At 38.2% G+C, this 23,818-nt stretch overlaps 1 protein-coding gene across 2 annotated transcripts; it reads right to left on the minus strand.

The window, feature by feature from the left end:
• Positions 1-349: 349 nt before the first annotated feature.
• Positions 350-22,111, minus strand: LOC110803226 (ABC transporter G family member 24). 2 transcript variants are annotated; one of them, XM_022008722.2, is made up of 15 exons: positions 21,671-22,110; positions 19,879-19,952; positions 18,698-18,958; positions 17,920-17,983; positions 17,663-17,806; positions 17,503-17,537; positions 17,338-17,411; positions 16,986-17,157; positions 16,256-16,868; positions 4,335-4,631; positions 3,401-3,880; positions 2,501-2,649; positions 1,815-2,104; positions 1,580-1,713; positions 350-1,013 (listed from the first exon to the last, which is right to left on the minus strand). In XM_022008722.2, the coding sequence occupies exons 1-15, from the start codon at positions 21,910-21,912 to the stop codon at positions 857-859; spliced, it is 3,186 nt and encodes a 1,061-aa protein (XP_021864414.1). In that variant the 5' UTR covers positions 21,913-22,110; the 3' UTR covers positions 350-856. The 2 variants fall into 2 exon arrangements, with proteins under 2 accessions (XP_021864414.1, XP_021864413.1); XM_022008721.2 differs by having other exon boundaries at positions 16,256-17,157; positions 21,671-22,111.
• Positions 22,112-23,818: the final 1,707 nt, after the last annotated feature.

The following is a 23,818-nucleotide window of genomic DNA, read 5'->3' on the forward strand; positions in this document are numbered from 1 at the left end:
ATAGTTTTTGGCAAAAGGCAAAAAGGACGCTAGGGTTCTTCTTCTTTTCCTTTTCTGTCACTGAAATTTGTACAGAGTATTATACTCTCAACTCTCAAGTACTCCGTATGTACAAAAATGAGATGTTGTCAAGTTGGAAATTATACTCAACCTCTATTCTCACGCAACAAACAACCTGTTCATTTTATAAAAATCGTTTATCTAGTTGTCATCACTCATCTGTTGCATTTTGGTGCTCTTCAAAAGCTTTACAATTCAATATGGCTGTATACAAAAACAAAAACAAAAACAAAAACAAAAACAAAAATAAAAAACTTAATATATATAATCCTAACAAAAACTTAATATATATACTCCGTACAAAAGTTTATTTTAGCTAATAAATTTACATAACAAATATTTCGTTCGTCCAGAATCAAATCACGTTAAGAATAAGTCCTGAACTAATGATGTGACCATTACATCCGGATAAAGGGTGTATACGGTATACCTCTCTATTAGTCAATTACAACGGATATCTGCTAATTTAGCTAATACAAAAATCAGGAATGTCTAAGAATGTACTTCGTATATATCAATTGAATCACTGCTTTTCTGGCTCCTTTTACTAGTTGGCAAGGAGTGCCTTTGATTTCTATGTACAGACTAAGCAACACAATTATGTACAAAAAAATCATATGATACACAAGTCACCGAAAGGCGGAGAGCCTAGATCAGCTCCACTTCGACTCCAAGTCTCTAATCAACATGCTGTGCAGAACCCAGTTGTATACTGAGGATGGGTTTCAATATGGCTAATATTAGACTCGCAATAATCATGTTGAGAGTGAAACTAGACCTGTCGAAAGAAACAGGATCACTTCTTTCGAATGCTCAGCAGACTGATAAAAGCTATCACTCGGCTCACAAAACCATATAAAATGAGGATTAATATGCAATCTCTCCAAGCATGAAGATTATATCCCAGTCTTTGAAGAACACCACAGCGATTTATTAGCCATACTCCGTAATACCTGTAAAGAAAGGGAACCTTTCAGTTCATAAATCTAACAGCTGATAGCAAATTTTACCCCATTTCAAGCAGAGACATCAGTTGTCATCTTCCAAACAAAATTTGTCCAATTGTTGAATTTCAACTGGTTAGGAACAACACCACCCATTTTTATTTTGGTGAGGGAAACCTATGCGCACACAGGCCTCAGTCTTAACCATTAAGCCAAAACATTATTCGTTAGGAACATCATTTTATTAGTGTTTTCAAGAGCATTTAAACTGAAAGCATCTTCCCGATGACAGAAATATAAGCTAATCAAAATAACATTTTCCTTTTAAGATCTGATATACAAGTAGGTCTGTAGGTGGCGGTGAAGTAAACTAAGTAAATTTTAGATGCTAATTAGGTACATATTTTATGCATCAGAAACTACTGGGGGCAAATACATTATTGTTGCAGGTCCTATTTGCATCTTTTCCTTCAAAGAAATTGATCGATCTAAAATATGGGCCAAATTCGGGTACTAATGTGGACGTGGTCTTTTTTCCTTCATTACAAAATAAATGCAGCACATATTTAACATACCTCCTCGCGTTTGCAATCACTAGTGCTTCCATAGCCCACTTAGGGTAGCATATATTAGCTATGCCTTTTAATCCCTCATTTCTCAGTGACTGACTGGCAATTAGGGTTAAGCAAACAGGGAATAACACTGAAAACTGCAAAAGGAAATCCAAATTTAGCAGGAAGCCAAAGGACAACCATACGTGTCACAGATAACCAGGAATATGAAAAACTTGTCAATGACCAAGTAACTTACCAGTTGGGCAGGACCAGGGTTCAGGAATATGGCAAAAGCATAACCCATTCCCGTCACACAATAGACGAGACAGATCAGAACAATATAATTGTCGAGGAAGGTAGACCTTGGATTCGTGAAGAAGTAAAACATAGATAGAAACACAACAGGCTTGATCACTGTGTTAAAATGGTCCACAGTATCCTTTGCAAGGAAATGTGCTAGGCTGCTGATACCAGAAGCACTCTCTCTCAAGTACTGTAACTTGTCCATAGAAAAGGTTCTTAGTGCAGCAATTTGACATAAGAGAGCTGAAATAAGGAAGAACTAGTCAGGATAAGACATAAATGCAACTATGAGGGTAAAACTCAAAGCAAAGCTTTATTTTATTTTGAAGGAGGGTAAAACTCAAAGCTAGGGGCTAACAATGAAGAAAAACTGGGGAAAAAATGTCGATCTAACACCATTCAGATCACAAAATATCCTTTTTACCTAAGTAACCTAACGCGTCATATAATGTTGATAGGGTGCAATGCAAGTGATGGAAGAGAGGAAGAGTAAGTAACAAATAATCTGGTGGCAGCTTTGAAATTATGCATTGTCTATTATGATGTATTTGCTTTCAATTATCCCCAAGGCCTCAACCTAAGAGAAGGTTGCAATGATGTGTGATTCAAAAATATGTCAAGGGTTTCTTTTAAACTTACATATAGCAATGATAGTATATGTATATCCAGTTGCCCCAAAGTCTGTGTCACTGATTTTGGTAATAACACCTAGGCATGCACCGGCGAGTAATAGTATAAGATAATCGGTTGCCTGTAACTTGGCTTCTCTCAATCGCTGCTTGGTTATTCTGAAGAAGAAAAAAAACAAATATCTTAATAAATCATAAATGGGTGAAAAAATTGTTAGCTAATCATGAAACTAAATTAGGCAGAGGCAACGAAGTTCACTGCTAAAATAGGTATCCTTGCATTATTGAAATAAACAATATACAGCATAAAAATATCATAAAACGCTAAAATAAAGCAACGCAAATTGGGAAATAAGCACAAGCAACTTGAATCAATTTGATAACTAATGATTTCTTCATTAAGAAGCAGATAAAGAATAAGAATTAATCTGAGTTCAAACATAAACAAATCTTAGGGCATTTAGTACTATGGGGAAAAAGGAATTAGAGGTATTTTACTGAATTGATAAGGACAGATCAGGATTATGAGCGTCTAAATTACAACAGCTGGACACATATCCAATGACTTTCGAAATTACTAGCGGCGGGATTGATCTTTTCTAGGCACTAAATACAAATTTTCTTCTGGGCCACTGGCAACAATAGCCTAGTCAAACAGAAAGAAGACTAGCACCTATACATCTAAATGATCTAGAATTTCAAAATGATTTAAACAATTTCCAAATTAGTCAAGTCTTACTCCTGGAACTCTGGACAAAAGTCTGCTGAGCATGCAGCTAAAAATTGAACAGTTTCAGACAAGAAGATCATGCTGAAATGACACTATTTTATCGATCAATAATAAAAGATAATATGCTAAAGATCAAGTTGTGAAGAAGCAGATAGGATGCTTCATAGAAGATCAATTCACCTGCCAAGGAAGTACTTGTATTGACGGATTACACCAGGGGTTCTCCGATTAGCCAAGTCCTTTTGCTTGAAGAAATAGTGGTGAATATGGTCACGTCGCTGCTCAACATTGCACCTTACGTCCTGCCAAATTTCTGAGGTAAAAGATTGGATCTCACCACCAGAACCACTAGATTCAATTCCGCTTCCCTGATGGTTTCCCAGTTCAGCAGCTCTGGATTGCATATCCTCCGGTACCGAATACCCATTTTGAAGCAACCATCTTAGAGGAAGGTCTTTATAGTTGATCCTGGAACTTTGGCTTGGCTCCACCATTCCCTCCAGAATATCTATATAGTAGTCCGGAGGGTTCACTCGTTCTGGAACATTAATTCCAAGCCCTCCAAAGTACTCCTCTACTTTTCTTACTGATCCATGGTAAACCATGAGACCACCTTTTGCAAGAAGTATCAAATCATCAAACATCTTGAACAGTGCATAGCTGGAAAAAATGTGAATGCAACAGGTCAAGGCGTATATCAGCTCCACTAGTTACATGCAGATTATCAATATCACATATTACAAGGGCACAACATATGAAAAGTAATTTTCGTCATCTTTAGTATAGTAAATGTGTTTTAGCTAAGAATATGAGGCAATCTATTGGCATTTTAGATTTCAGTTCGAAGGACAAACAACATAATTTAGGAAATGATACATGAAATTGCAAATTCTGAGCTAGTAGGCAAGATTTAGCATCATGGTCCTCTTCAATGACTCGCTACCCCTTATATGCATGCCAATTTTAATAATGCTCGTCTTCATATTAAAAACACCCATATTTGGTGATTCTCTGATACTTCTTAAATTTTTGAATAGTATGTAACTCATGACATTCAAACAGTATAAAAACTTGGATCTTTCCAAGATATGCTCTTTCTATCAGGAGAGCTTACCTGGGTTGATGAACTACCATGCAAATGTTAACTCCTGCTAGAGCTTCATGTTTTAGTGCTTTTAGGAGCAATCGTGATGATGAACTATCCAAACCAGAGGTTGGTTCATCCAAAAACAAAAGGGAAGGTTCAATGACCATCTCCAGGCCAACATTTACTCGTTTTCTCTGGCCTCCAGAGATTCCTCGTTTCTCCACAGTTCCAACCAGGGAATCTCGCACCTCCTGTAGCCCCAAGTTCATTAGAACTCTTTCGACAATTAGAACTCTATCTGCTCTGGATAACTTAGTGGGCAGTCTTCAACCAAGAAAAAATAATCATCAATGCAAAGAATAGTACCAACAATAGTTGCACTGAACAAGAATTACAAATTGAAAGTGGTATAAACTAGAGTAGAACATGGGAACCAGGGTCCCAACTTTTCACACAAGAAACAACTTTATCACACAAAAATTGATGTTCACCATAACTTTTTATTAAACTTGAAGATCTAGCTTAACTGCCAGACTGATTCCTCCACACAAAAACAGAAATTACCCTTTTTTATTAAAAAACAGAAAAACTGACGGTATAAACTGACATTTTATTCTCCATCAGTAAAAAAAAAAAGAGAATTATGCCATGATTGTACGGCCTTTGGAGCTTGCCCCTCTTTCTCACCAAAGAAAAATAAAATAACACGATTGTGTGGCAAGTTCAAGAAGGATAATAATCACAAGAAAGCCTACAAAAAGTCCAATTCTCTGTCTGGTCTTATTGAAATTGGAAGTTAGCATCTTTATTAAAGGTAAAAGGAATTTCATTTGTAAAGTTGCTTCAGATAATACCAACAGTTAAACCCCATTGATCAGTAGCAGATCTGAACTCCGATGAGGCTCTCTACCCTACTGTCCACGTCAAACAACAATAAACAACAAAGCCTTATTCCTAAAAGAATAGGGTCTGGCAAAGATACAACAACAACAACAACAACAACAACAAAGCCTTAGTCCCAAAATGATTTGGGGTCGGCTAACATGAATCGTCGTAGGAGATCGTCATTGTCACCAATCAAACCAGAAAGGAGCAGGAAGTAAAAAGAAAAAAGCAAGGAAGAAAAGGTGGAATTAATGAAAGTAAGATAAGAGAAAATGTATATATATATTATAGAAGAAGTATTGTAAGAGATAATAAAAAATAAGTAAAGTTTAAAATAAATGAATAAGTAAAATAAGTACATTTCAAAATAGCATGTAAAAATGTAAAAAAAAATTCAAAAGAAGTTTAAAATAAAATAAAAATAAAAATAAAAATAAAAAATAAATTAAAAAATAGAAAGAAACAGAAACATGAAAGTTGTATAAGTCAAATGAAGTCATCAATATATATTCTCTCCCTCCACTCTGTCCTATCCAACGCCATATTTTCCTCAATCTCAAAAAAGTGCATATCGTGCTCAATCACCTTCCTCCAAGTTTTCTTAGGTCTTCCCCTACCCCTTGCAATTCTATCATTTTGCCACCCTTCTATCCTCCTAAGGGTGAGTTTATCCCCGGACTCACCTCCAATCTCCAGACTCTGCCACATCATTTTTCCACTAACTTTTTCATTATCCAGATTCACACAAAACTCACTCTATTTTTACACATTATCCCCAGACTCACCTCAGACTCACCTAACTCCTAAAACAATATTTTATGTATATTTTTTTTTAGGTACATTTTCTAAATAATATTGAAATTATGTTTTTTATATACAAACAAAGTAATTTATAATTCGAGAAAAAAATGAAAAAATAAAATAGAAAATGTTAATTTCGAAATTGACATATATTCTGTATTAATTAGAAACAATAATACAACATATTAAATTAAAATGATCTAGAACATAAATTTAAAGGCAAATGAAACACAATAATACATAAACCATCAATAATTTAGTTAGCCGCTCCTCCAAAACGTGACCAAATGTGTTCCATCAAGTCATGTTGAAGTTGATGACATTGAGTACGATTACGAATTCGGATATGATTTGCAAAGTATTGTTCCCGGTTTGCATAATAGTTTCGAAGGAGACCATGTTGAAGTACATGACTTTCTGTTTGATTCACAGCTACAGTGTATTGGACATCTCTTGGTGGATTCATGTCTTCATTATCATCTCTTTCATCATCAACGATCATATTATGCAATATGTTGGAAAATATTTGCAGTAGCTCACAAAATATAGCCGTTGTGCATGAGTGGAAAATATAACCGTTTAAAGTTGCAGAAAAAATGAATTAAAAATATAATTAACTTTTTTTTTGGGTGAAATAAAATAAATTAAGTTTGATGATGTGGCATGATTTGATTGGAGGGAGAAAAAAGTGGAGTCTTAAGTGAGTCTTGAGTGAATCTTGGATTTTCAAACTCACTTCAAGACTCGAGGTAGTCTTTTACCACATTATCCCAAGACTTAGGATTAAGACTCATCTTGAGACTCATCTTAAGACTAGGGATAAACACACCCTAACCGGGGCATCACTTGATCTTCTGCTTACATGTCCAAACCATCTTAAACGATTTTCCATCATCTTAAACTCAATCGGTGCAACCCCTACTTTCTTCCTAATAATCTCATTCCTCAAACGATCATTTCTTGTATGCCCACACATCCAACGTAACATGCGCATCTCCGCCACATTCATATTGTGCACGTGACAATGTTTCACTGCCTAGCATTCCGTGTCGTATAACAAAGCCGGTCGAATTGCCGTGCGATAAAATTTTCCCTTCAATCTTTGGGGCATGCCTGAATCACATAGGAACCCTGTGGCACCTTTCCACTTCAACCAACCTGCTTTGATTCTATGGGCCACATCGCCATCCAATTCTCCATCCTTTTGGATAATAGATCCTAAACAACGGAACATTTCAGAACCTTGGACAATTTTCCCATCTAAGGTAATCCCCCCTGTCTCTCTATCTTGGACTCCACTAAACTTACACTCCATATATTCCGTCTTGTTTCTACTCAGCCTAAAACCCCGAGAATTCCAAAGTTTGTCTCCATACTCCAACTTACTTTCCACTCCTTTTTTTGTTTCATCAATCAACACAATATCATCTGCAAACATCATGCACCAGGGTATACCATCTTGGATTGACCTCGTCAATTCGTCCATGACTATAGCAAAAAGAAACGGGCTAAGTGCAGAACCTTGATGCACTCCAATCGTAATGGGGAATTCTTCGGTCTTACCAACACTAGTTCTCACACTCGTGCTAACTCCCTCATACATGTCCTTGATGATATCAATATACTTTCTCGGAATTCCTTTCCTACTTAATGCCCACCAAAGAATTTCCCTTGGTACCTTATCATACGTCTTCTCCAAATCAATGAAAACCATATGTAAATCCTTCTTCTTATCCCGATAATTCTCCATTAGTTGCCTTATAAGATGAATGGCCTCCATAGTCGATCTCTCACGCATAAATCCAAACTGGTTCTCCGGAATTTTCACAGTTCTCCTCAGTCTTTGCTCAATAGTCCGCTCCCAAGTTTCATAGTATTACTCATTAGTTTGATTCCTCGATAGTTGGCACAATCCTGGACATCACCCTTATTCTTGTACAAGGGGATGATAGTACTTTTCCTCCACTCTACTGGCATCCTATGATAGGGTCTGGCAAAGATCCAAGAACCTATTTCCTGTGATTGTCCACTATTCCCCACCATTCGCTTCTATCTAGTGCTACACGCTCTTGCAAACCCACTTTCTTCATTTCATTTTTAACTCCCTTCATCCAAGTCAAATTTTGGCCTCCCTAGACTTCTTTAAGTCCCCATTATCCCAACCTCCACCTTTCTTACCGGTGAATTGGCTGACATCGCACATGCCAAACCAATGTAGTCAATTCTCCTTGATCTTATCCTCAATATCCGCAACTCCAACTTTACCTTAGGATGGCAAGGGACTGGTATTGGCAAGGGATGCGAAGAACAGTGACCAATTATGTCAAACACTGTGAGATTTGCCAGCAATACAAGCATTCTCAACAAACCCCGGCAGGACTACTTCAACCACTTCCTATTCCTATGAGAATCTAGGAAGACATCTCAATGGATTTCGTAGAAGGGTTGCCAATGTCCAAGGGAGTCAATTCCGTGTTAGTGGTGGTTGATCGGCTATCCAAGTACGCTCACTTCTTGGCTCTCAAACACCCTTACAACGCGATGAAAGTAGCTGAGATCTTTGTAAGGAAATTGTCAGACTTCATGGATTTCCGGCCACCATTGTGTCTGATAGAGATCGAATCTTCATGAGCACCTTTTGGAGGGAGTTGTTCCGTGTGCATGGCACTGGGCTCAAGAAAAGCACCGCTTATCACCCTCAAACAGACGGCCAGAGTAGGTGGTAAACAAGTGTATGGAAACCTATTTGAGATGTTTGGCAGGAAGTCAACCTAAGACATGGGCAGAATGGTTGCCTTGGGCCGAATTTTCGTACAATACCTCCACTCACACATCCTCTAAGATGTCTCCGTTCAAAGTAGTCTATGGGAGGGATCCACCGCACTTGCTTAGGGTGGGAAAGGGACAGACACAAGTGGATAGCTTAGAAGAATGGCTTCAAGAAAGGGACTTGATGATAGCTGAATTGCAGATGAATTTGATTAAGGCACAGCAACGGATGAAGATGAATGCAGACCGTAAGAGAAGGGAAGAATCGTTTGAAGTAGGGGACTTTGTGTACCTCAAGCTCCAACCTTATCGCCAGAAATCTTTGGCCCGCAGACCCTTTGAGAAACTGGCACTCCGTTTCTATGGACCCTTTAGTGTGATACAGAAAGTGGGAAGTGTAGCCTATAAACTGCAATTACCAGAGACTTGCAAAATTCACCCTGTGTTTCATGTGTCCCAGTTGAAGAGAGCAGTAGGTGAGACTGAAGTTGCTGCAACCATACTTGCACAAATCACCCCTGACCTCGAGTTAGTGGCAACCATACCTGCACAAATCACCCCTGACCTCGAGTTAGTGGCTGAACCAGAAGAGGTGTTGGATACGGTAGCAAGGTTGTGGGCAAGAACAGGGTGCAAGAAGTTTTGATCAAGTGGAAGCACTTGCCTTCATTCGAGGCCACCTGGGAGAGGGCTACCACAATCATGGAGGAGTTTCCTACCTTCCACCTTGAGGACAAGGTGGTGCTTCAAGGGGAGGAGGATGCAACAAGCCCAGTGGGCAGGCACAGCCCAACAACAGCAGATGGTATAGCAGCTGCACACAACGGTCACATAAGGCCACGTGGCATTCTCACTTACAGCATGCGTAAGAAGAAGACAAACTAGAGCAGAATATCCTCCTAGGGATTTGCGTATAAAAAGGGGGGGAATATTGGGTGTAGGTTATCTGATTTGTGTATTGCGCAGTTATTGCATTTTGGGAGAGAAGTGAGCTCTCGAACTCTCACCAAGTTATCATCCTTTCTATAATAATATAAAAAGAAGCCCACCTTCCTCTAAAAGCAAGCTGTATTGATTATTGTTGGTGTATGCTGTGTGTGTGTTCTGTGATTTCAGGTGAATCAGACATTGGTGTGTCACAAACTTTCCTCTGAATATCTATATTCAAAGTATTATATCCCTAAAGCTTAAGGCTTTGTTTGGTTGAGGGGATTTGGGAGGAAAATAAAAGAAGTGGTTTTTATTATATTCCCATGTTTGGTTTGATAAATGACATGAGATCTGATAGGAAAGGAAGGAAAGTGAGAGAAAGTCCTTTACAAAAAATTTACTTCCCGTAAACCTAACACTGGATAAGAAAATCTCTTCCCTTTTCCCTTCGTTTCCTTTCTTCTCCCTTCTCTTCCCTTATTTTCTCTTCCTTTCCTTTACTAATATTGAACCGAATAAAGCCTAAAGGTGTTCCAACACATCCATCTTTAACATATGCATCTCTGATACACACGTCCTCTCAACATCCTCTTTCCTACATGCCAAACATTCCAACCCGTATATTAACGTTGGTCTGATTAACGTGCTAGAGAATTTTCCTTTAACCCTTAGAGGCACGCTACAATCTCACAATAACCTAGTCATTGTTGTCAGTATGATCCACCCGGCCTTAATTCTAGGAGTTACGTTTTGGTCAATGTCAGGAATACAAGTTATACTCGTGTTAGGTTTTCTGTAGACCTTATCTTATTAGAGTTCCATTGTAGTTGGAAAGCATGTTAGTTGTTTCCTATTGGTGTTAGGAAAATATTCAGTTGTTGTTTCCTATCAATCTCCTAGGTAGAGATGTTTCATTTTTATTGTAAATCTGTCTTTTATGGTAGTTTATATTAGTTTAGGAAGCTATTTATTTCTTTCCTAACAGAGTTTATTCAGCAGCCAAACTCTATGGCAAGTAGGTTTTGCTTAAACACAAGTCTGTGACATATATAAGTTGTAAACACGTTTCCGCTATTTACAGCAGTCAATTGACAATTCCTAAAGTTCTTCATGGTATCAGAGCCAATGGTAATTCGACTCTGTTAATTATTATTTTTTTGTTTTCTTCCCCTACACCCATAACCCTAGGTTATTCAGCGCGCCTCTCCATCCTGCCGCCCTGTGCAGTCCTGCACCAAGGCGTTAATTCTGGTGGTTCATTCTGGAAGGCAGCAGCTACTGGTGGTTTGTTCTGTTCTTGGTCACAGAGGTCAGTGTTTTCTGTTTTGTGATCGGTTAATATTATGGGTGACGGTAACGGGAAGAACGGTAAGAAGGTGCAACTTATTCATGATGCATCTTCTATCTATTATCTACATCCTTCTGAAGGGCCTAGTAATTCACTCACCAAATATATGTTAAAGAATGAGAACTTTGATATTTGGGAAAAGGCTATTATTAATGCTTCGGAAGGACGTAATAAATTTGGTTTTGTCAATGGTGAATTTGAGAAACCTACTGATGAGACTAGTGCTGAGTTTAGTGCATGGAAATCGAATAATTCTACAATATGTTCCTGGATGTTTAACTCTATTGACGAGTCTATACAACCTAGTGTTGCTGGCCATAAGATTGCTCGGGAGATGTGGTTGGATTTAAAAGAACGTTACTCAAATAACAATGGGCCTCGTTTAAACCAACTCAAGGCTCAATATCACCTGCTGCGCCAAACCACTATGAGTGTTGTTTCGTACTATAATAGATTCAAGGCGTTGTGGGATGAATTGTATGGTTCTGAAGATTTAACTTGTGGTTGTACATGTGCTGCGGCGGCTAAATTGCGTGCTCGTGTTGAACGAGACAAAACACATGACTTTGTTTTGGGCCTTGATGATGAACAGTATAGTAATATTCGGACTCAAATCTTGAGTATGGATCCTTTTCCGACACTTAATAAGGCATTCTCTCTAGCAACACAGGAAGAACGTCATCGTAGTATTATTCGCAATAGAGATGATAAAACTGAGGCTGTCAGTTACTCCTGCCACAAATAATTTATCTTCACAGGTTACTACCACTACCAACTCGGCCCCTCCAACGTGCTCTTTATGTGGACGCTTTGGACATGATTATGATCGGTGTTATCAACGAGTTGGCTTTCCTCCTAAGAGTGGTCGTGGTGGTCGCGGTGGCCGTGGAAGCCGTAGTCGAGGGGGAGCCTCTGGAGGCCGAGGACAGCAGACACAAGTATCAGCCAATGCTGCCCGTGTCCCACACCAGCAACCAACCAATGATGCAGCAACTTCCAGCACCTCACGCCCAGCCAACAATGATTCTGCACCTACGGGTTTTACCACCGAGCAAATGCAGCGTATTATAACGCTTCTTGAATCTTCTTCGGCTTCTGAAAAATTGTTTGGTAAGGAAATTAATCTTGATTGTTTATGGCTTCTTGACAGTGGCGCCTCGCATCATATGACAGGAATGTTGGACAGTTTATATGATTGTTCGGCTGTGCCACCTTGTCCTGTAAGTTTACCAGATGGTGTGCAAACTACAGCGGTATCAAAAGGAAGTGTTCGTTTAAGTTCCGGATTGGTGCTTCGGAATGTACTTTATGTTCCTAATTTAAAGTGCAATTTAATTGCTGTTGGCCAGCTTATCCTTGACTCACATTGTTTTGTGACATTCACTGATCGTTTGTGTATTGTACAGGACCGCACGTCGAGGAAGACGATTAGCCTAGGTGAATTTCGGAATGGGGTGTATGTTTTTCTGCCGGTGACTCAGCAAGCATTGTCTAATTCTACAACCGTGGAGACCATATCTCTTCTGCATCAACGGCTCGGACATCCCTCAAGTCAGCATCTTTCTTATGTTTCCAGTAAAAGTAGTAATAGCAAAATAAAGAAGTATTTAGACTCCTGTGATGTATGCTTTCGAGCAAAACAAACTCGTACGGTGTTTCCTTTAAGTGAAAATACAACAGATAGTTTGTTTGGTTTAATTCATTGTGATTTATGGGGACCGTATACAAAGTCTTCATCTTCAGGGGCTCACTATTTTTTGACAATTGTTGATGATCATTCTCGAGGTGTTTGGATTTATTTAATTAAGGAGAAAAGTGAGGTTCCTCCATGTTTGATGAATTTCTGTGCCATGGTGAAAACACAGTTTGATAAAACTGTAAAAGTAATTCGATCGGACAATGGTACAGAATTTACCAAGGATTCACTTCTGCATTTTTATCATGAAAATGGCATTTTATATCAGACATCTTGTGTAGGTACCCCTCAGCAAAATGGTCGGGTTGAACGAAAACACCGTAATATTTTGGAGGTTGCAAGAGCATTAATGTTTCAGGCTTCTCTTCCTATTCGTTTTTGGGCTGAGTGTGTTCAGGCAGCGGTACATGTAATTAACAGAACACCCACAAAACTACTTGAAGGGAAGTGCCCGTATGAGATCTTATTTGGGTCTTCTCCCAATTTGGAGCTACTTCGAGTAGTTGGATGTTTGTGTTATGCTCACAACAAGCCTAGGAAGAAAGATAAGTTTGGTCCCCGTAGTCGTAAATGTGTTTTCTTGGGTTACCCGTTTGGTAAAAAGGGGTGGAAGGTTATGGATTTGGAAATAAAAGAGATTTTTGTATCCCGTGATGTCCGGTTTTTGGAGGATTCATTTCCTTTTGCTAATGTACCCAGAAAGGATCTTAATGCATCAGATAATTTGTTGTATGCAGACCTAGATTTTGCATCGTACCCCTCCTCAGAAGCTACTGTACCTCCCACAACCATTCCAACATCCCCCAATTCCACCGATAGGGGGAGTGTTGCACCACCTGAAGAAGCTACTGCTCCACCTATGCGTGTCTATACACGTCGCCCAAGGAAACCTTCACAGAAGCACGCGGAAGACACTTCTGTCAGGTCTCAGTCACTGTCACCACCTGCTAGCCCATCATGTCGTTTAATGAATGAGGATGGAGCTGTGCTTGCTACTGCACCCAGCTCTCCAGTAGAAAATGTCACATCTTCTGTTCGTGAGCCTGAAAATGTCACGGTTCCGAATGATCAACCTCGTGTACGGCGTCCTCCAAATTGGTTATCGGATTATATTTGTCACTCGGCACATACTACACACCTCATCTCCACTTCACCGGAGTCATCACCTTCCTCAGGTACGCGGTTTCCCATAGCTAATTATGTCACTTATAATAATTTCAATAATGGTCATAGAAAATTTGTTGGTGCTGTTAGTACTGATAATGAGCCCAGGCTCTTCAAAGATGCAGTAAAACAAGTTCGTTGGCGCAAGGCTATGAGAGAGGAAATAGATGCTCTTGAAAATAATGACACATGGGAAATTACAGATCCTCCTCCCGGAAAGAAGGCAATTGGATGTCAGTGGGTGTACAGAATTAAACGTAAGTCTGATGGCGCGTTTGAACGTGATAAGGCACGTTTGGTAGTTCTTGGAAATCATCAACAAGAAGGTGAAGATTATTTTGATACATTCGCTCCGGTTGCAAAGATGGTCAGTGTCACATTTCTTGCGGTTGCTGTAGCTAAGAATTGGGAGGTTCATCAATTAGATGTGAACAATGCATTTTTACATGGTGATTTACAAGAGGAAGTTTATATGCGTCTACCTCCTGGTTTTTTTGGGTCTACTCCTGGTAAGGTGTGTCGTTTGAAAAAGTCCTTGTATGGCTTACGTCAGTCTCCCAGAAACTGGTTTGCCAAACTTACCTCTTCCTTGCGGCAATTTGGATTTAAACAATCTCATGCTGATCATACTTTGTTTACTTATCGAAAAGGAGATGATATTTTGTCATTGTTGGTGTATGTGGATGATATATTGGTTGCAGGTAACAATTTGAAACTATGCACATCCTTTAAGAAGTACCTTGATGATTGTTTTCGGTTAAAAGATTTGGGTCCACTGAAATACTTTCTCGGTATCGAATGTGCTCGGTCTTCGGAAGGAATGTATATCAATCAACGCCAATATGCCTTGGATATACTCCAAGAATCTGGTCTACTTGGCGCAAAACCAGTTGAGTCTCCCATGCCACAAAATCATCAATTAGCATTGTCTACCAGTAAACTTCTTGAGGATCCTGCTCGATACAGACGTTTGGTGGGGCGTCTAATTTACTTGACTATTACTCGTCCAGATGTGTCATATGCAGTACATATTCTGTCTCAATTTATGCATTCACCAAGACAAGACCATTATGATGCTGCCATACGAGTGTTACGGTACCTTAAAGGACATCCGGGTCAAGGATTATTGCTTCGGGCAGACTGTGATCTTCAGTTGTATGCATATTGTGACTCCGATTGGGCTGGCTGTCCAATTTCCCGGCGCTCGGTTAGTGGTTATTTTGTGATGCTGGGAAACTCACCTATTTCGTGGAAGACTAAGAAGCAAAATACGGTCTCTCGTTCGTCAGCCGAGGCTGAGTACCGTGCTATGGCTCATGCTTGCGCGGAGGTGAAATGGCTTAAAGTGTTTCTTGCTTCTCTTGGTGTGCGACATAGGCAACCAGTGCGTCTGTTTTGTGACAATCAAGCAGCTATTTACATTGCGGCAAACCCAGTATTTCATGAACGGTCTAAGCATATAGACATTGACTGTCACTTCGTACGAGAGTTACTGATGCAGGGGGTCATTTCAACAGCTCATGTACGAACCAAGTTTCAGTTGGCAGATTTGTTTACTAAGGCGCTTGGTGTTCCGGCCTTCACATTTTTACTCTCCAAGTTGGGCGTACGTGACCTTTACGCTCCCACTTGAGGGGGAGTATTGTAAATCTGTCTTTTATGGTAGTTTATATTAGTTTAGAAAGCTATTTATTTCTTTCCTAACAGAGTTTATTCAGCAGCCAAACTCTATGGCAAGTAGGTTTTGCTTAAACACAAGTCTGTGACATATATAAGTTGTAAACACGTTTCCGCTATTTACAGCAGTCAATTGACAATTCCTAAAGTTCTTCAATTTTTCTAGCACTAGCATAAATATTGACCTGGTGTGCAACTTCATCCAGGTTTTTCCTCAAAATTTATCAGTCAATATCTTTGTTTTCCAGTAAAATTGTCCCCACATATTATTTTTTCTACCATGAAGTTGGTTACTTGAGAAGGTTGAAAATTTTGGAGTTATAGGTGGAAAAATATTTTACAAATAACATTTCTAATGTGGTGTTACCTTCCAAAGATCAAACAACAGAAACTGAATCTCGGTTTTTGGAGAAAACTACATGTATTCTGTAAGAAGAACCAGGTCTTTCAGCAATCTAAGTAAAGAGCTTAAGGAAATTTGAGCTTAAGGAAATTTTGTTACCATTTATTTCCTTTTTAGCTGGAAGTAATAGGGTTTAGACTTTAGTGTTTAGACTCTGTTAAGACGAAATATGCATAAACATAACTGATTAAAAATGGATTAAATAACTTAGCGGAAACAAAGATTAGCACCATGGTATTGACTTGTAGTCTTTGAGTGGACAAAATCCAACATACCTGCACCACGCACTGAATCGAAGGTTCTCCTCCACTGTCAAGTTTCCATGTACGATATCATCTTGTGGTACAAAACCAATGATCTTCTTGTAGGAATGAATTGACTCAGGCTTGCCGTTTATAAGAACTAAACCACTTTTTGTGCAACCAGTTTCTTTTCCTGCTAAAGCAGACATAAATGTTGTTTTCCCAGCACCTGACGGACCCATGACGGCAGTTATACGTCCAGGTATAATTTTTCCTGTAAGACACTTTAAAAGACATCTTTTTTGTCCTTTCAATGACAGAGTTAGATCTTTAAAACCAATCTCGATTGAAGGCCTTTTCTTGATTTCATCCCCGGTAGCCAATGAGACCACTCCAGAAAAAGTCAGATTCTCATACTGCCTCTCTTGAGATTTTTCTTTCTCAATTTGAGCATATGCATACTTGAAAATCTGACTGTCTGTACGGATGTGTTTTTCCTTGAGAACTTTTTCCTTTGAATTTTTACCTTCAACCTCAAGAACCAGTCTACCAGGATTATGAGATCCACCTTCAGGTATATGCAAGTTTGCTGGATTTATTGATCCCTCTGAACCCATGGATGATGGCTGTGAATCACTTGAACTACCTGCATTATTAGTTGACAGTGGAAAAGTTTCTTCTTGGACGTCAAGGTCATGCAAAATCTGGAAATTTTCTGGATTTCCTTTTGAAAATCTTCTTGATAGAGAAGCATGTAACTTGCCTGCATGCTCCTTGGCAGCATCTTTTGCAATTTTCCACCTTGCTACTGCACGTTCCTTCTGTTGCACACTTCTAGCGGCTCTTTCTCTGTTTCTGGCACGTCTTCGCTCTCGAATGGAAAGAATTTGGTCAGAGAAGTTGTAGATGATGAGAAGAAGAGCAACCAAAGCAATCTGCATCAGCAATTGGAATGTGTCAGTTATCATCATTAGTTCTTTAAATGTAATAGAGTAGAGTAGTAGACACTGAAGAAGAAGAAAAAATATGAACATGCAGGGATGTATACAATATTAGTAAATTGCTAAAAACTACAGACAGAACTTGCTTGGTATATGAAATGGAAATTGACTTACTATGAGCATAATTCCATAAGTGTGGATGTTCTGTTCCGATGCATTTACCTTGCATGAGATCAACTTGGAGCATCCTGCAATTAAAGGACAAAGATTTCTCTATAGCTTGAAGGTATAGTATAATTTCCAAAGTGGAATGACTAGGGATATGCATGAGAAACTTACGCGTTTCTGATGTAGAACCTGTCATGCAGTAATGCCTGAAATTTCATGAAAGAGGATTAACATACTAAACATGTGTCTACTACTAGGGAACACAAATATTTTGCAAGTTGTGGCATTAAAATTACTAGTCAGAAGACCCCTTTTGAGCATCGAAGAGTACCCGCTATCACATGGCCTTTTTTCAGTGGTTGTGGGACAGTATGATCCAGCAGGGCAGAAAACCTGTAAACTTCTACCTACATCAGCCCATATGTTCGCTCCACCACAAGTATGGTTCCGTCCAGGGGGAAGTTGATAATTGTATCTGTGAAAACCCATCACAAACTGTTAATACAAGGGCTGCAAAAAGGACAAAGAAAGGAAACTATAAGACAGAGGAGGAGGGAAGGAGAGAGAAACAAACAAGAACTTTCTTACGGTTCACATAAACCATTTGTTCGATTAAATGTTGCCAGCGGACAGTATGAACCCAAAGGGCAAGCTGCAAGGTTGAAAAGCACAAATCAGGGAGAAAAGTGAAAAATAACAACTAACTTGATGATAAATCCAAACATATTCAAACTTTCGGAGATAAAAGGAGTGATGGGAAGGGTACTCTAATCCACAAATTATTTTCTCAATCACATAAGTGAACTAGTGTCATGAACTCATGACTGATGTAAAGCAAAGGAAACAGATGTTAGCAAGACAAATCAGTGTGAACAAAGGTGCACCACATTCTTGTGAAGGGATAAAAATGACGAGGAAGGATAGAGTAACAATATATCATGGTTTTAATTACGGAGTACATTTAGATCCTGTAATTAGGCTCTTTTTTTATTGATATGAAGGAAGCATGGACAACAAAATTACGCTGACCATGATTATCAAAATCTTCGTCTAATGGGACACTAGGTAAATACAGTATATAAGAAAAACCAATATATAGCACTGTAAGTTCTAGACTTGTAAGCAACGAAGACGTCAAGCCAGTATGAAGAGGAGCACAACTAGGTGCTTTCAATAAATGAGTGTCTAAGAGTTAGCAATAGATCTTAAGGTATGTTCATGCTATTATGTGGCTTTCCTATCAGAATTATATTGTATGGTTGATAAAAGTAGCAAAGAGAAGGATTGGAAACATATATGTAGGATAACTAGGTAATAGTCCAAAATTAATGCAGGAAAACAATATTGATGAAGTTGAGACACCTACGCATCATGCAGGTAAGACCTTGTGGACAAAAGAAACCATCACAGCAACTTCTACAGTCAGAAGTTCTTGCAGGTATCTCCTGATCAGTATTCTCCAGGTCTAGTCGTTGAACAGAACCAGTACTGCAAGCCCATCCAGGCTCGCATCCAGCAACCCAAGAAGTCAAATTACAGTTCTTGTTAGCTTGAAGGCCTATTCCATTAAAAAAGCTACCTAAGTAAACCCTTATCTCTGCTTCGGTGCACAAGCGGGATGCAGCATCTGTAAAACCAATATATAACTTCTGATTATAACTCTGGAAGCAGACTAGTAAGATAATTTCTACATAAGGCAAGAGATTAACAGGTAGTATCGTTGTACTACAGATGCTACCCATTACAAATCACTTCCGTCACCAGCACAACATTCTACAAGCATTTTGCAATCTACCACAAGTACATGAGAAGAGGAATAGTGTTGTGTGCCAAGGCAACCGAAGTTCAACGAGCAACCAACAACTACATGTCCTCTTTGGGATTTTTTTTTTTTTAAGATATGAGAACTAATGTAAATACCTCAATATCAACATGGACATCATTTTTCAGTGAACAACATTAATAAAGGTCAAGTAGTCAACATGAATACAATTGTAAGGGGTGTGTATATTGTATTCTTGAATGGGATACACAAACTATGAATTCTGATAGAGAATCTGAAATTTTAAGCCACAATTTCAGTATTTTACTATGTCAATAAGTTGTCTTTGACAAAGTACACTTCTAGTCTTCCAATGAATGAGCAAATGATAAATTAAGTAAAAGAAATTCCCCATTTCTAGCATATAAATTCTGAGGTATGCATGCTTCTTAGAAGTACTAAAAATAAGAACTCATGTATGTATCTAGAAAGTAGTTCAGCTTATGAAATGGTCAAACTCAACCAAGTTTATCTCTTTACATAAGTAACTCACTACATAAAAAACTTCAAAAAGTATCAGTGAATATATTTATTTCTATTTATGTAGGTTTAGTCGGCTTATCTGTTACACTTCCATTCATTTCATCAAAGGAAAGTTTTTGTTGTAATGCCTAATCCTTTAAATATTATACCAGTCAACCTTGTACATTTATCTCATCCACTTCTCCGACTAAAATAGATTGGACAAGCGATTCATTGATATGCATCAAAGTTCTTAAGTTTACCTTCAGTTTTTGTCACGCATGTAGTCAAGAAGTCCCAATTTGAGTAATTAAAAGCTCTGTTCCAGTCAGCCTTCCTGAAACATGATAGTACATAAAATTACAAAAAAAAAACAATAAGAAAATGGTTATGGAAAATGTTGTATGAACCATCAGAAGGTTTAGATACTTTTGGTCCGTTAGGGCATTTCTCCTTACCATATTAATAAGTTTTAACAAATAAAAAGTACGGAGTAACAGAAAGAAAGGAAGAGGATTAGATACTTTTATTAAGCCCAAGGTTTAACTTACAATCTAATACTCCTTCCATGTCAAAATGAAAACCATTTTAGCCAAATCCTGCTGCATAAACCCTAATTCCGCAAAATACATTTGTCTATGTAGTAGTGTCTCATTAAGGTCATTTCAAGCCTGTAAATGCAATCATCAAATTTCATTGTTCTTTGTTATTTTATTTAGTTTTGATCTATTTAAGTAACCCATCCCCCCTTGAAAGAGCGTTCTGTTCTCTATGATGGGAATGGTTGTATCTACTTGTATCCTCTTTTTTGTGTTTCTAGGATTGACTATCTAGAAAACATGTCATACGAGTACTTTTTTCTGGTTCATTGCTATACCACTTGTTTGAATCCAAAAGATGCTTCGTCATCGATGACAAATGATGTCAGGATTGTGCCAAAATGTGAACACTGCGTGGTAAAGCCTTTAGAAGAGTAGGAGTTGGTGAACATTGATAATGTACATTAAAGATACTTTCAAAATTATCTTGATGTTATATGCTAAAATAGAGTTTCATGGAATAAAAGATAAATAATGGTTTGATACAATTTATGCGGAGTAGAGTAACTCATACCTTAATTTTTATTTTTTAGGTTAGGTATGATGTCTCCGTTGCATAGTGATGTTCCAGTTCAAAATTTTGACATTATTCATAATTAAAGAGATCTCCTAAATTATTTCCAATATACTTCCTCAGTTCTTTAGTTGACAAGTGTTTTTTTTTTGGGATATTTTTTTTTAGTTGACATGTTTCTCTTTTTAGAATGTTTTGTAAGATGCAATTCTAATTCTACATTTTCCCACATTACTTTTGCTGGAAGTGAGTACTTTAGGTAGCTAGGTACAAGTTATGGGCATTATTGTCCTTCGATCAATGTCACCTTATTTACAACTCACATAGGCGTGACATTTATACACAAGAAGAACGAAACATGGTAATCAGCCCTTTAAAACACAATATCTACTTTAGAAAAAATAAATAATAACCCTTTCTGAAAATATTTAAGAGAAACACATTGAGTAATAAAAAAGTAGTTAAAAAAAAATAATAAAGAAAGTAATGGTAATGAGCTTGTGTGCATCTGTGTACTTTTGCAATGGATTCGCATGAAAAGTTCATTAAAATGTCATTCCATCTCCAGATGTTTTTCCAACAAAAAGTTCATTAAAGTTCATTGAATATTTGAAGAAAGAGTGGCATTATCAGGAATCCTAAAATTGACACAATTTATTTTCCAACATTATCAGGGATCCTAAAATTGACACAATTTATTTTACAACAAAATACTCCTATAGCATCTCCGTCATTCATTACCGCCTACCAAACAAACCATCAAATTTCTGAAATATACCTCGAATTAATTGTATCTATGGAAAAATGGAACACATTAATTGCCAACTAACCCCCAGCAAGTTGTTGACTTATATCTTAAAACACAGAATGACAGAAAACAAAACGAACAAAAATTGAAGTACGAAGTAACATAAATAGAAAAAGCGAGGGTTTAACTCTTACTCATCAACAATGCAGAAGCTAGCACGGCGTTGCATCTCTGACGCCAGCCTATCACTTACATTCCCAACGCCACTCCTCAACACCGCACTACCACCGTCTAACTGATGTCGCACCGCATCATCACCATTAACATCACTCCTTCCACCTTGACCTTGAGCTTGTACCGCCGCCAGTAAAACCAAACTCACCACCACAGCCAGCAGCATCGCCGCCGCCGAACATTTTGCAGCTACGACACTCATAATAACTTCGAATAATTCAATTAATACAGCTCAAACCTCCAATTTAATTTGAAATTTGAAGGTGAATCTGAAATAATGGAAGAAGATAAGGAATTGAGGAGAGAGAAAATGGTGATGGCTAACAGGAATCATCATCATTGATTTGATTTGTATTATAAAATATGAAATGTTGACCACTTGAAACTCAAGTTGCACGTAATTTACAGGGTCAAGTCAAGTGTGATTATGGAGACCATTAATTTTAATAATATTCCATTTAGTTTCGTGACTTCTTCCACATACACGGAACTCGATAGTGGAAGAAAACATTGTTCAACCATCTATTTAACCCTATATTACTCAAAATCGCTCTATTAATTTACTCATATACCCTCCTTTATTTACCCACTTGTTCATTATTTTCCCTCTTACCTTCCCACCTCTATCCACCACTGACGGTCAGCACCACCGCTACCACCGCCGCCACCACGTTGCTGGCGAAAAAATGCGTAGTAACGTTTACATGGCCGAGTCTACCAGTTGAACGTCGAATTTGTTTTTATGTTCAGAAAAATTTTCATAAACTTATGCATTTTTAGCTTGTACCATGGTACAGTACAAGCTTATGAATTTTAAGTCTGTACCATGGTACATACTTATGAGTTTTTAGCTTCGGGCAAGGTATAGACTTATGCAGTTTAAGCTCGTACCATGGACGAAGCTTAAAATTCATAAGTCTACACCATGGTGTGAGCTTAATATGCATAAGTCTATATTATTTAAGGTTTTGATTGAATTTGATTTAATTTACTTGAAAAAAAAATATAAACTTATGAATTTTTAGCTCCGACCATGGTATAGACTTATGCAGTTTAAGCTCGTACCCTGGCGTAGACTTATGAATTTTAAGCTCCGTCCATGGTACGAGCTTAAACTGCATAAGTCTATAACATGGTCGAAGCTAAAAACTCATAACCCTATACCATGGTACAAACTTAAATTTCATAAGCATGTAGCAAGGTACAAGCTAAAACTGCATAAGTATCTGAAATTTTTCCGCACAAGAAAAAAAATAACTTGTGAATTTGACGTTCCACCGGTAGACTTGGCCATGTAAAAATTACTACGCATTTTGTCGGCGGCGACGTGGTGGCGGCGGCGGTGGTGGACGGGGGTGCTGGCCGGCGGGTGGGAAGGTAAGAGGGTAAAGTGGGGCGGCTTTTAACGCTCCACGACATCTATGTATTGCATATTTACATTATACTAAAACAGACACAACACATGTTATTTCCGTCAAAAAACAATTCCTACAAAAAATATATACTTAAAATGTAACTGTTATGTATAACTGCACAAATTCTTATTTATGAGTGATGTACCATAAATATTGTACATCGGAGTAAAGGTTGACTCAAAATGTTTAAAAGTTACTTTTATATATATAAAATTTGTCTAATGTATTTTTTAGTTATAAACTAGTATAGGACCCGTGCGATGCACGGTTTACAAATTTTAACTTTAAGTGCGAAGTTAAATTAGTTTACAAAAAAAAGAAGTGGATTTTTCATTCTCATTTACACCCGTCACCCATAATTTCATGTTAGGTATAAAAATCAATTAACATCCTATACTATCTCATTTTTTTTATCGTGTTACCCATACCCATTTGGTTACATGCCTCATTAGTCTTTATTAGAGATGGACAGTGAGTCGGGTCTGACCTAGTCCATCCTGACACAACCCATAGTGGGTTACGTGGGTCGGACTCCCTTATGACCCATGACACAATGTGTCATGGGTCGAGTTTTTTCAACACAACCCATTTCGACCGACCCCATCGAACTCGACACAACCCACCACGGCACACCCGGCCCATCCAACCCAACGCCCGAACCCAACCCACCCAATACACGAACTCAATCCACCG

The sequence above is a fragment of the Spinacia oleracea genome, chromosome 1 (genome assembly GCF_020520425.1).
Source record: "Spinacia oleracea cultivar Varoflay chromosome 1, BTI_SOV_V1, whole genome shotgun sequence".
Taxonomy (NCBI): domain Eukaryota; kingdom Viridiplantae; phylum Streptophyta; class Magnoliopsida; order Caryophyllales; family Amaranthaceae; genus Spinacia; species Spinacia oleracea.